General features: G+C 44.5%; 1 protein-coding gene, 1 long non-coding RNA gene and 1 pseudogene across 2 annotated transcripts; 2 read left to right on the forward strand and 1 right to left on the reverse strand.

Moving 5' to 3' along the window:
* On the forward strand, positions 1 to 2,588 carry LOC133926489 (phosphopantothenoylcysteine decarboxylase-like; annotated as a pseudogene).
* Positions 2,035 to 3,630, reverse strand: LOC133926490 (uncharacterized). Its single transcript, XR_009911112.1, has 2 exons — positions 2,579 to 3,630; positions 2,035 to 2,464 (listed from the first exon to the last, which is right to left on the reverse strand). It is a non-coding gene; the product is annotated as an uncharacterized LOC133926490 (long non-coding RNA).
* A 3,012-nt stretch (positions 3,631 to 6,642) lies between these two features.
* LOC133926491 (uncharacterized) lies at positions 6,643 to 7,570 on the forward strand. The gene has a single exon (XM_062372460.1). The coding sequence runs from the start codon at positions 6,880 to 6,882 to the stop codon at positions 7,261 to 7,263; it is 384 nt and encodes a 127-aa protein (XP_062228444.1). The 5' UTR covers positions 6,643 to 6,879; the 3' UTR covers positions 7,264 to 7,570.
* The last annotated feature ends 6,348 nt before the right edge of the window (positions 7,571 to 13,918 follow it).

The following is a 13,918-nucleotide window of genomic DNA, read 5'->3' on the forward strand; positions in this document are numbered from 1 at the left end:
AAGTTGGCCTCCCAGACCCATGCTCCTACAGACTACAGTCCTCCACCCTCACTCCAAGGCTGACTCTGAACTGTGAAGGCTAAATTCCAAACCTGTATTTCCGAAGCAGCCGACCGCAAACGCCGCAGCAGCCTTCCGCCGGCGCCGCTCCTCCGCAGCCACCGCGCTGTGGCGCCGCTCCTCCTCGCATGCTACATATCAGCTCATCGACCGGCGGAAAGGTAACGGTTTCTTCGTTGGTCACTCCCTTCTTCTCCGGGTCTGGTGAAGTCCGCGTAGATCTGGTTAGGATCTCATGCTTTGTCTGACACAGTGGTACGGTTGGTAATTCGTCGATTTCCAGTTGCGTGTGTGCGGTGAAACCAATTAAGCAAAGTAGGCGCACTGTCCTCACTTGCTCAAGTGCAATTAGTGTTATCAGAGCTGGAGTTGCAAAATTTTTGAAGGGGACAAGGGGGGTGGTTCGATACCGGCTACAGGAGCAGCATCCTAAGCTTTTCTTTAGGTTCTTTTGTCGTCGCTTGTCTGTTTCGTTTGCTGGTCATGTAGGTTTGGTGCTCAAAGTATCTTTAACCAAATAGAAACAGTGCTTAGGAAAGAAGTAGGAGATATTGAGCATCGGAGTCGAAAGATTGATCGATCTCAGTCGACACACGCTACTTGTTGGTACTGAATTAGGCCATTAGGGTGTGGTCGTGCGGATGCAGTATATTTTACAAAAATTGAACCCTCATGCCACCAAGTTTTGTCCGTCCCTCCCATTACTGTGGAGTCTAATTTATTCCTTCGGATAAAAAAGGGGGCACTTCATAGTTCGTTGCACCAGTGTTTCTAGGGACTTCATGCAGCTGCGAACACAGTCTATTACAGTCGTGTTGTGATATCATCAGGCCTCAATCAATCGGGCAATTTCATCTCATAGAGTTTGGTCAGATCAAACTTGGGTACTTCCGGAACAGGAACAAACTAAATTTCACTTTTTCTTTGTTCATTTTTGCTGCTTTACTATCAACATATTAGTGCATTACTGGTCTGAAATTATCTACAGTTCTTCAGGCTGATACTTGTGTCCAAAATTCCTATTTGTACATGAACCCTGTGGTTTATGTTGTGAGTTGTCGTAACATGGAATCATGGAAATATTACAATTGTGGTGCTGGAACCCCCGGAATCCGAATATACATATGCATCTGGTCTTTACTTAAAACCAGATAGTCACCAGATAGGTTTTTAAATAAAAAATTATTATCTGGTGTTATCTAAAGACCAGATAGTATGTGTGCTATATTTCCAATTTGTAGCACCTGTCAGATTATATATAAAGCTTCACTGAACTCATCTGCAGAACCATAATCGCCTACTTTTTATCAATCTGTAAATTTGAGCCCAGGGTAAAGAAAAGTACTTATCATTGACACTAAGAACACTGGTTTTCCATAGTAACATTAACAGAGTCATGAGTTCCTGATGCAAACACCTCAACTATGCAAAGATAAAATTCATGACCACATGTAATGATGGCCAAAGTAAATAATTTTTTTGCTTCTTTGAAATGATATTTTCCCTGTTTCTCTTTCATTTCATTCCAGACTCTGCATTGTTGATAATGTTTCCCGATACTGACTTACTATACTCTTATGTAGTTGAGCAGTCCAAGCAGAGGTGATGGCTGCATCAGAGCCAGTACAGGAAAGTTTGATGCTGGACTACTCACAACCTAGTAAGCCTCGGGTCCTTCTTGCTGCTTCAGGAAGTGTAGCTGCTATAAAATTTGAGAGCCTTTGTCATAGTTTCTCTGAGTGGGCGGAAGTCCGAGCTGTGGTTACCAAGTCATCATTGCACTTTGTTGATAGATCATCTCTACCTAGTGAAGTCCTTCTTTACACTGATGATAATGAATGGTCTAGCTGGAAGAAGATAGGGGATGAAGTTTTACACATTGAACTGTGAAAATGGGCAGATATCATGGTGATTGCTCCGTTATCAGCAAATACCCTGGCTAAGGTACGTATTTTCTTTGGCATGAACATCAAATTGGTTTTGTTGCATACAAAAAGTGACACTAGATTATTCCCTTCAGATTGCCGGCGGGCTCTGTGACAACCTCTTGACATGCATAGTGAGAGCATGGGACTACAGGAAACCACTCTTTGTTGCCCCAGCTATGAACACTTTAATGTGGAACAACCCATTCACGGAGCGTCATCTTCAGACAATCAAACAAGTGGGCATAATTTTTATCCCCCCTGATACCAAAAGTTTGGCTTGTGGCGACTATGGAAATGATGCAATGGCTGAAACCTCGCAGATCTATACTACCGTGAGGCTTGCATGCAAGACACAACCCCATGATGCATGCAGTTCACTTGTGATTCCTGTCAGCAATGGCCTCCCATCTAGCTGATGCAACGATCAACCTCTTCAAGTGTTAAGCTTAGGATTTTGTTTTCTCTGCGGCGCACATCTGGACATAAGAAGTGAAAGAGCATTAGGTGTTAACCGGTGATGTTTGTTTGAACTATGAACTAGAAGAACAGTAGATGTTCATCTATGATGTATGTATGAACAAGAGTGATACCTTTGGATCATGATATGGTGATTGGGGAAGGCTGTAGATCCAGCCATTACCCCCCCCCCCCCCCCCAAGCCCCCAGTACGAAGATTCGCTGCGATTGTTTGGAGATGACTCTTATGCAATTATATCAACATTGCAGCAAACTTTTTCTACCATCTTTGATATTCCTGCAGTGTATACTACATTCGAATGACTGTTTGGCGGAACATTCTGACCATGTGAATGCTTCATACTGTAACTGTCATTGATGTGCATTTTTCAACTCATTCCTATCTATTAGCTGGTGTCACCGTCTCGTATTTGGATGCCACTGATGTATATCTTTTCAAGTAATTCTGGTCCTAGGAGCATGTCGATGATCTTTCCATGAAGCCGCGCATTGCAAAGCTTACGATTGTATGTGCAACATAAGCAACTGCAAAGATGGACATGACGGCTTCCCTGTGCCTTCATTTTTCATCCATGTTTTCAGGTTCATTGCTATTGATGTATGGATCACTGAAGCGGGTGAAGGGACAAAGTGACAATGACACGGGCCAAGCAAGGCCAAACGAAGCAAAACTGGTGGCTACCGGAATATAACGCCGACCGCCTTCCGAAGTTCAGATAAGCACGAGGGATGGAGGATGGCAACAAGCAGAGTAAGGTTGGCAATTCAGTCATCGTCTGCACTTTACTGGCAATGAAGGGACGTTTTCATCCCACAAGGATATGGTGAGAATGGTACATCAATTGGGATTTGAAAAGACAGTTAGAGTTATCTGGATAAGTATGTCCATTTCGGTGCATTAGAATTTAAAAATGCATGCATTATCAAAGTGTTATGATTTAGATAGAAGAGGTAAAGTCTTAATTGGTTATAGAGGTGACAGATACATAACAGATACACAGCACAGTGAGCTGGCCACGAATTTGTGCTGCGATTGAACCGCATCTGGCACCTTGAGGTCTATCTTCTTCCAGCCTAGAAAATTTTGGGATAATGCGAATAATAAAAAAAGAAAAGCGTCACCTGGTAAAAAGTACTCAAAGATCATCACGCTTTTTGTCTTTAAGATGGCGAAAGTAAGCAACGCGAGCATTTTCATTGCCTCTTAAGATGGAAGATTGGAATGTATTAACATTCTTTGCCGAAAATGTGGTAAATAATAAATTGGCGTCATGTCACCATTTCTCTCTCACACCTAGCGAAAATGACTTGGGTTCATTGCACATACATGTGCTCTATAATCTATTTCATTAAGGAGAAGGTGATTAAGAGTTAAGACAGGTAATCTAAATATATTGGTTTCAATATATATTAATACAATACAGAGTCTAAGAAATCATGTCATCGTTCAGAACACAAAACCAATTTTGATTTTGAAATGCAAAATAATATATAATTTTTTTAAAAAACGAAGCTCTAGCCACTAAGTAAAACTATTAGATTCGACCTCTAAACACGCAGGGGTCGAAAACACCCTTTGTCCATAAACAAAAAATAATTTTAAGGCTGTGCGATAAAATATATACGATTTCCCTATACAAAAATAGCAAGAGAATTCACCTTCTAATTTCCGTACCAGACAGGCTGATGCTTCTTGCAGTTTGCCAGTTCTCCAGGAGATTGATCTACAGGCTCAGATGCGCTTCATTTGAGCCTGACCATACACGGCACAGAACATCCGGTGGAAGGATTTTGGGCGACGAACTGTGCATTCCTGCACTGCCGTTTTTCACTCATAGTTTGGCAGTGCTGCACCATCATGTCGACATCAATGATGACAACCAAAAGGTTGAAACGGGTTAGAATAGAGGTGCAGGTGGAGTCTACATCTTCTGTTTCGAAGCAAGGGCAGAAGAGTCTACTACTCCCATTGAAGCCGACAAGAACAGGTGCAGTACAGTCATGTACTGCTGTACTGTACTGTACTCACTGCTGTGGTACCAGCTGCTGCTAATTTCGATAGGAAAAATGAAAAGCCTCAAAAGTAATTTGGATTTTGATTTTCCTTCTTAGAAATTGTTTTGTTAAAAAATCCTCTAAAAATTTAGCTTTGTTGCAAAAACCACCCTAAAATTCAAAAAAAAATAAAAAAATCATAATTTTTTAAAAAAACTAAAGACAATTTTAAGACCTTATGTGAATAATTTTTCAAAAATAACATCATTTGCATCATATTTCATGGAGAGGAAGTTTGAAAAAAAAGAAAAACGCGCAACTTATTTATTTATGAATTAATCTATATAAATCAAAAATTAGAGCAAAAATGAGCTGCAAGTTTTTTTTTTCAAACTTTCTCTTCATGAAATATGATGCAAAGGATATTATTTTTGAAAAAAATCACATAAATTTTAGAATTGTCTCTAATTTTTCTATATAAATTTTTGTGATTTTTTAAAAAAATTGAATTTTTTTAAGTTGTTTTTCAACAAAGCCAAATCTCTGAAGTATTTTACAACAAAACACCTTCCGGAAAGAAAAATAAAATCCAAGTAACTTTCGAGGTTTTTACATTTTCCCCGATTTCGATTGATCATTGCAGGTCCTGTCACGACGGGTCACATTATCAATCACTGTATCCCCGGTGGGCCCCTCGGGAGATTACCATCCTAGATTCCGTCCTTGTCAGTCTCCTCCCATGTCACCTTCGCCGCTCCTGCTCCTGCCGGCCGTCCTGATGCTGTTCATGCTCTGCTGCAGCTGGGGGCAGCAGCAAAGGCGCACAGCACAGTGTGCGACGCTGCTGCTGATGCGCACCGGCACCGGGTCTGCCGCCGGCGTCTCGCCTCCGATGAGGATACGGCTGGCCACACGGCTCGGACCAGACCCGGCCAGATGACGCGGCGACCTCTCCTCCGGTTTCGCCGCTCTGTGTCGCCCGGTCGCGTCGTCGGCCTGCTCGTTCGGGCGCCGCCGGACAAGCCGCTCATGCTGCCTTCTCCCCGACGCCGTAACAATCTTACTCACGGATGCTTCACCGGGCAAGTCCACGGTGCATGCTTACACAGCACGAATCCAGCAGCAAAACCGCAGCATCGAGTGACGATGATCTTGGTAAGCTCTTGCAGTCATGTCATCATGTGAGCCTCTCTTTGTCCTCTTGCTGCGCCAGCTTCCAAAAGAACATCTCCTACAGTTGTACAGTCGCTTGATCTGACGGCCGGGAGTGAGAAACCGGACACAAAGGTTTGTGATCTGAGGACCCCAGGCCCCAGGATTACAGGGTCATGTTGGTGACTACGGATTTAGTTCGCATGAACCGTATTTCGGGTACTGTTTGTTTCTGCGACACCGTATCTTACGTACGAATCATCATCACGGTTAGTACGTACGCATGCTGAACGATGCGCATCACATGATGCACCCATGCATCTTTCTCTGGCGGATTTATTTTTTTCTTTATATGCCGTTACAGGATACATTTTGCTCGAGATGTTGTTATGAATACGAAGTAGAATTGTCCCTGCAAGGCAAGGTTTAGAAGTCAATTTTTGTTTACTCTACCAAAATATCAAATACATCTCTGCACGTGAAATTGCATTCCTTATCACTTTCTTTTAAAATCTCTATGATAGTGATGGATCTAGAACCACTGAGTAGGAGCCCCTCCTTCGTTTTCGTCATCATTTTACTCTTCTATACTCAAAAAATTAAAATGGGACTTCAAATGGTGGATCCGTCTCGTCTCTGATACGCGAGGAAAGAGAGAGAAATTAAAAAGCCGTCTGACAAAAACAGCAGTGGTGGCAAAAATGTTTTTCTCATTTCTAAAAGCACGAGAGCAACAAGAAAAGGGAGAGCGGGGCCCTGCAACAGCGACGCCCCTGCTGAACCTACGCGGCTACACCGAATCCACCCCACTTCTGCCAGCTGTCACGGTCCCTCTGACGTGGACCACCATCTTGCCGGTCCCGCCTCCTGCAGCCCACGACCAGCACAGAGGCGTAGGACACCCAGACCAACCGACGTGTGGGACCAGCCCGCGGGTATCCGACGTGTAATGTTTTGGGTGGAAGCGGCGTCGTTTCGTGCGGGGCCCACGGGCGGCGCCACGGCGTTCACGTATAAGTACACCTGGAGGCCACATGTTCTGGAGTAGGAGAGAGCGCGGGGGAGTGGTGTGGTGCAAGCCGAGGAGGAGGGAGGCGTCGCCTGCGATGACACCGGTCGCATCCGCCGCCTACACCGTCATCGTCGAAGGAAGCCCGAGCGAGCAGAGCCACCGCGCGGCGGCGGCGCCGTCCGTCCCGTCGTCCTACGTCGTCTGGGAAAAGGAGCGGTAGGAGCTGCTAGCTAGCTAGCTGCGAGGGAAAGGCGCATGGAGGTGGAGGCGGCCAGGTGCGAGTGCTGCGGGTTCACGGAGGAGTGCACGCCGGCGTACATCGCGGCGGTGCGGGCGGAGCACCTGGGCCGCTGGGTCTGCGGGCTCTGCGCCGAGGCGGTGGGCGACGAGATCCGCCGCGCGGGCGCCGGGGGGGCCATCACCACGGCCGAGGCGCTCGACCGGCACGTCGCGTTCGCGCGCGCCCCGGCGAGGAGGTCAGCTGCTGCCGCGGCGGAAGACGACCTCGTCGCGGCCATCGCGCGGCTGCTCCGCCGCTGCCTCGACTCGCCGCCTGCGTCGCCAGCCGCCCCGGTGCCGGCACCACAAGTCCGGAAGGTGGCCGCGGGGCCCGGGTTCCCCGACGGAGCCGACGCTTGAAGGCTCTCTGCAACGCTGCTGGACGCCAACGATTGGGGTCATTAGTTGGAGCTGCTGATGAATGAAATAAAATTTGTGCTGTGATTGATTGATGATTGCTCGAGAGAGGAGCACTCAAGCTCCGTACGATCGAGCATGAAGTTACGTATTGCATCGATACTAGCTACGATGATCTTCGGACATTAGTACGATGGAGTACTGTTCCTTTAGTTCTGTATATTCAGCTACATTGTCGTGAAAGATTTCTGGTTTCCTTGTAAGATTTACGTGGAATTTAATATATGTAACAGTGTTTCTGTAACAGAAACCATCCGTGCGTAGTCAGTGTTTGTGAACTTTTGAGAACTGGGATGGATAACTCGTACCTCTACATGTGTTGTTGTGCAGGCTGACTGGTGCTAAAGCGTCGTGTGAACCGCACTAGCAATAACTGGCGGAGTATGCAGAGGAGCGATGACTCATTCGCCTCTCTTTCTCTCTTCTTACCTCTTCTTCTCTTCCTCTTTTTCTCACTTTTTATCTTCTTCTATCTCATCTATTAAAAAAATGTTAGGAGTTTTCTTTAACTACGAAATGATAGGAGAGACTGAAACCCCTAGATCTGCATGTGAAACTAGTAATGAAATGCACTAGTTTTATAAAAGCTCTCTTGAAAAAAACAGTTCCATCAATTAATCTTTAACGAGAGAGCACATTGTTGAAAACCATTTGCATGCCTGTTTGCCTTCTCTGTGCATACTCTACCTGGCCTTTCTTGAACTGAAGAAGCAGTTGGGTCAAGCAACCCTTGGAACGGCAACAACTTGATCTGCATCAGGGAGGAAAGCCAACCGAACTCCGGTACACCATGGCCACTTCATTCATGAACCTGGCTCGGCCAGCACAGAAGCAACCAGCACCAGAGAATATCCTTTCACGTAACTGTACGTAACGTGATCACTAAAATATAAAAGTATAGGAACGAGATTGATAATTAAAGAGGATGAAATGGGGTTTTAATAAATTTCTTATAAAATCGTTGATCTTCTACTATTTAAATCACCTAACGTATCTTAAATCTCAAGCGAAAGTAAAAAATAAAGAAAAGTTTTTTTAAAAAAAAATCGGGATAACACGATTCTATGGATGGTATATGAACTATAGGTTCTATTTAAGATCAATCCATATATCTTAGCACTTAAAAGATCACAACTTACAAAGAACAAGAAAAGATGAACACCGAGCAACAAAACTCTCCAAATTAATTATACAGAGGCAAGGGAATTTAAGATCCTATCACATAAGCATTTGTATACGAATTTTATGCCTCTAGCATCAAGAAAAATAACATCACAAGATGCTGAAATTTCAGCCAAAAAAACCAAAATGAAAATAAAAACCAGAAACCGAAAAACTTGCAAACTTGCAAGGGAACCAATACAGAGAAACTAGAAGGGGGAGAATTCAAACATATGCAAAAACATAAACTTCATTACTCAAATAGTCCAGCCCTATTTTAGATGGATTATAAAGATTTATCTATAAAAAATCTCACCTATTATATAGGCTAAGTACCTATCATTCTCTCATCTAAAACCTTAGCTCTAAGCTCTCAAATAGGTGGCACAAGGAGGCTAAGTGGCTTTTCAAACTCTCTCATGGTCTTACCCCTATATTTATAGGCCTAGGAAACTTGACTCCTAAGTTTTTTAAATTTTTTTCCAAAATATCTCTCTTGTAGTATACTCCTACCTACCACCAGGGGTATTTTTGATCAATTTTCTTCTCCATTCATCGGACAGCCGTAGCACTTTCACGACTAAGCTTCGCCTTGACGCAAGCTTCGTGATGGTGCCACGTACTTCTCCAGTCCTCCTACGATTTTGAGGCCAAACCGTAAAACCTCCTACACGCTTCTCAAAGTGTGACTCGTCACCTTTCTTACACCTTAAGCATGCGCTTCGATGTTGACGCGTGTACTCCGTCATACGGTCCTGACCACTGGCAAGTCTCTCCCGCTCCCGATCCATCGGGCTGCCTTGTCACTTGCACCGGCATCTCCTTCGCTAGATTTTGTCAACACGCCGTCTGCATCTGTCTTCCATGCTTTGCTTGACCTCCACGTGTTCAGCTAGAATCACATTTGACTCCGTCCGACCTCCTTAATCGTTTGGCACCAAAAACTCCGCTTGGCCCCGATCATCCCACTGTCGATCGTCAAGTTGCATCCATCACCTGCACACCATGAGACAAGCAAACATATATCTCTAACTCTAATTTCAGTTAGCCCATAATCAATATGCTTAGATGAAATCATAAATCAATTTAAATCACATCAAAGCTCATGCAAAACCAAAGATGATCAAGCTAAATAAATACCAATATCAATCACTCATCATAAGTAAATCAAGGTATATTTCAACTTGGTTTCTCAATCTAACTCTTGATGAGTGCATTGACAACCCTCAAAGTACAAAGATTTTGGTTTGAAAAAATTAAAACAAGATATGCTCATCCAAGTGACAAAAAACTCGAGAAAGAGCAAAATATGTTATTTGGCATAAGAAAGGTCACAAAAGCCCTAAAAGAGACAAAGACGAGCCAAAAACCTTAAAAGAGCAAGAAAAACTCAAAAACACAACACATGCTCCTCCTTGATAATTGCACATATTCCATTTTTTCATTTCTAGATAAATGCAATTTTCTCCCACTTTGTTGAATATTTGTGCATAATATCTTTGGGCATATTTTATCTCTATTTGGCAATGCAAACATCAAGGATATAAGACTATACAAAAGATGTGCAAATGAAATACAAGCCTATAAAGCTTCACATATAGATCACAAAGCATTTGCAAGGATTAGAGATGTCAAAACATTAGGAGGAGTAAACAATATAACTCAAAGGCGCATAAAGTCTCGAAGTGAGTTCATGTCGCAAGCACCAGGAGTGAAGCAAGTTTTGATCATATTATTCAATTATCCAAAATATGTCACTACAAAAGTATCCACAGTTTCATGATCAGTGCAAAGATTAGAGAAACTAGTGCTATATCAAACTCAAACTAGGCAACCAAGTTCAACCCGATGGGCTGTGCAAACACCCACATATCAATCCAAGCATTAGTTTGACAACATGAAAAATAACATTATTAGCACATTAAAAAGCACAAGTTAATTTTCTCATTTGATCATTTAACTATCCTCAAGTGAGTTTTAAGCAACCATAGGTTCACTTTTTTGGTAAATCATATGAAGCCTTAAGTCACCGTATTGGATTCAATTTTAACTTAAAATTTGATCATTCATTTTGTTAACTCAACATAGAATTCAAGATATTCAATTTTTCATAAAGCTAAAATAAGTTGTGCCTTTACGATATAAAAGAGAACATGCTCTCCCAAGGGTTAACCATAGGCTAAACATTTACATAGATAAAGGTCAAACACTCCCAATCAGCTGAACCGAACAAAGCGACCTAGCACAAACTTTTCACAGAACTAGCTCTAATTAAAGCATTGATCAAGTTAAAGCAAACACTCAAGGGTAAAAAGAGATTATATTCACATTTCAAGTTCATTCTTGCTCAACAGATTTTATACCATGTTTCAATAAGAGCCCAATATTGCATAAATTATTATACATCCACTACACTTAGCACAAATTCACAACTAGTAAAAGAAAGTGCAAAGAACATATAAGTGAAGCTTGCTAACATGATTATTTTATAAAAATGCTATGCGATGCAAATACAACAAAAGTAAGATAGAATATGTACAAAGATAACTCTCTCTCACACAATACCATAGGGATGGCACACCAAACTCTCCCCTTAGAAAGACAAGTCTTGTTGCATCTAGAGGCTTGATAAAGATATCGGCTAGCTGGTGTTAGGTATCTATGTAGCTCAACTCAATGTCTCCCTTCTCATTGTGGTCTCACAGGAAGTCAGGAAGTGGAATCTCACATCTATTTGTTTGGTTCTGGAGTTTTGAACTGGGTTATTGGCTAAGCTTATGGTACTGGTGTTGTCATACAGAATTGGCACACTCCTGAAATCTAACAAAAAAATCCCTCAATGTAGCAACCATCCACATAATCTGTGAGCGACAACTAGTAGTAACTACATATTCAGCTTCAACAGTAGACTGCGCAATGCTAGACTACTTACGAGAAAACCAACACACAAAAGAAGTACTAAGAAATGACAAGTACCAGAGGTACTCTTCCAGTCAATTCTACAGCCAGTAAAATCCGCATCCGAAAATCCACGAAGAGAAAGCGAAGATGATGCAGAAAATCAAAGGCCATACTCGAGAGTGTGCTTGGGATATCTCAGAATGCGTTTCACCACTTGGTGATAAGACATCCTCGGTGAAGCATGGAAGCGAGCACATATGCAGACGACAAAGTGGATGTCGGATCTTATCGCCGTTAGGTACATGAGGGAGCTGATCTTGCCCCTGTACTCCCGCTGGTCCACCTCCTCGCAATTTTCATCTGGATCAAGCACGATTGAGGTAGCCATCGGTGTCACCACTAACTTTGCATCGCTCATGTTGAACTTCTTCAGCAAATTCTTAGTGTACTTCATTTTGTGGACGAATGTATCTTACTTGCATTGCTTGATTTGCAGCCCAAGGAAGAAGTTGAGCTCACCCATCATCAACATCTCGAACTATCTGATCATAGTTTCTGCAAACTTGACCACAAGTGCATGAGAAGAGCCACAAAAAATGATATCATCCACGTAAATCTGAACAAGTAAGAAATCATTGCCATGCTTGAGAGTGAACAAAGTTTTATTAGCTGACCCTATCTGTCGGTGAATCAGGAACCGGGGGTTCCCGAATCCCGAGGCCAGGCCAGCAATCCGCCACGTGGCGCCATCCCGCAGAGTCTCCTCCGCAAGGTAAAAAAGATTAAGTCCCGGGAGAGGGCGCTCGGGGCCACAGTCGGTGGTCCCCGAATACCCAAGTTCCCCGATGATCTACGAAGTCTAAGTGCCGGGAAGAACGTGCTCGGGAAGGTATACGGTGGCCCCCGAGCACCCGAGTCCCCCGACGGTCAGGAAAGCTAAGTACCAGGAGAAACGTGCCCGAGGCCGCGAGCGGTGGCCCCCTGGGCACCCAAGTATCCCGAAGACCCGCTGAAGGAAGTTCCGGGAGAGAGTGCTCAGGACTGCATGCGGTAGCCCCCGAGCACTCGGTCCCCCGAGGATCCGTACAAGTGTGCCCGGGAGAGAGTGCACAAGGAGGTGAACAGTACCCCCCGAGCACTCGGTTCCCCGAGGATCAAGAAAGGACATTCTCGGGAGAGAGTGCTCGGGGAAGTGAACAGTCTCCTCGAGCACTCGGTTCCCCGACAACTCAGAGAGCCCCCTGACAGTGGCCCCCGAGGGGCCCACTGATGAGGTGCCAGCCAGTCAAAGGCCCAAGGCCGTATTTAAAGAGCGCGCGTGGCCTGTCACCTCTAACTGCTCCCGCCACGCTCGGTGTCAGTTCCTGCCACATTCTGGCAGAAGGGCGTGGGGTCATTGAATGCACGGGTCCCATCCCGTGCCATCCGGCCCGTCTCGAGATAACGTCGTAAGGGCCGAGGCGTTCCGTCTGCCGCGCTGCTGTGGCAGGAGAACAAGACAGGGCGGGCACGCCGGGCCGCTCCGCGGCTGCCCGGTGGGCCCTCTCCACAGCGCCCGTTGCCAGTGCATTTATGGTGACGGATGACCAAGCGTGGGACACATTTTCCACCCCCGGTCACTTCGCATAGAGGCTATGATGACGCCCTTTCCATTTATGGTATCTTGGAACTCGTGCCCTCCTCCCGCTCGGGGCACGCTACTGCCGGCAGGTATTTAAAGCCGCCGGTAGCACAAAGGGAAGAAAAAAAGAAAAACAATTGCTCACAAGCAGTGAAGAGAAGAGCAGACCGAAGAACAAGGAGCCCCAGTCTCTAAGATAGATAGACACTCTTGTAACTAGCAACATCCTTGAGGGACATTCTCAAGGCATTTATAGTATCCATACAGGAGTAGGGTGTTACGCCTCCGTGCGGCTCGAACCTGTCTAAACACCAGCGCATTTACTCTGTTCCGCATTAGATCATTCCACCCCCACCGGCCATTGCATTCATACCCATTTATTTCTCCGGCAAACATATTCAGGATCATCCCCCCGGCCGAATCTCTAAAAAGGGGTCCTTCAGGATCCTTGCGACAGGAATTAACCCTCCGACACTATCACATACCCATGCCATAGCAAGAAAGACCTAAACCTATCATATCAAGTTTTAGGTGTCTAATTAAGCATATACAAAGCTTTCTGAAGCTTGTATACTCTGTGAGGGTATTTAGGATGCTGAAAGCCTAGGGGTTGCTTGACATAGATATCTTCCTCTATAAAATCATTTAGGAAATCACTCTTGACATCCATTTGATACAACTTGAAACCTCGGGATGCCGCAAATGCAAGGAGAATCCTAATAGCTTCTAACCTAGCTACTGGTACAAAGGACTCTTCAAAGTCTATCCCTTCTACCTGAGTGAAATCCTGAGCTACCAGTCTAGCCTTGTTTCTTACTACAGCCCCATCCTTCCCCTGTTTGTTTTTGAAAACACATTTGGTGCCTATAGTGTGCACATTTGGGGTGGCTCTACTATGACCTAAACTTGGTTTCT

Source organism: Phragmites australis, chromosome 8 (assembly GCF_958298935.1).
Source record: "Phragmites australis chromosome 8, lpPhrAust1.1, whole genome shotgun sequence".
Lineage (NCBI taxonomy): Eukaryota > Viridiplantae > Streptophyta > Magnoliopsida > Poales > Poaceae > Phragmites > Phragmites australis.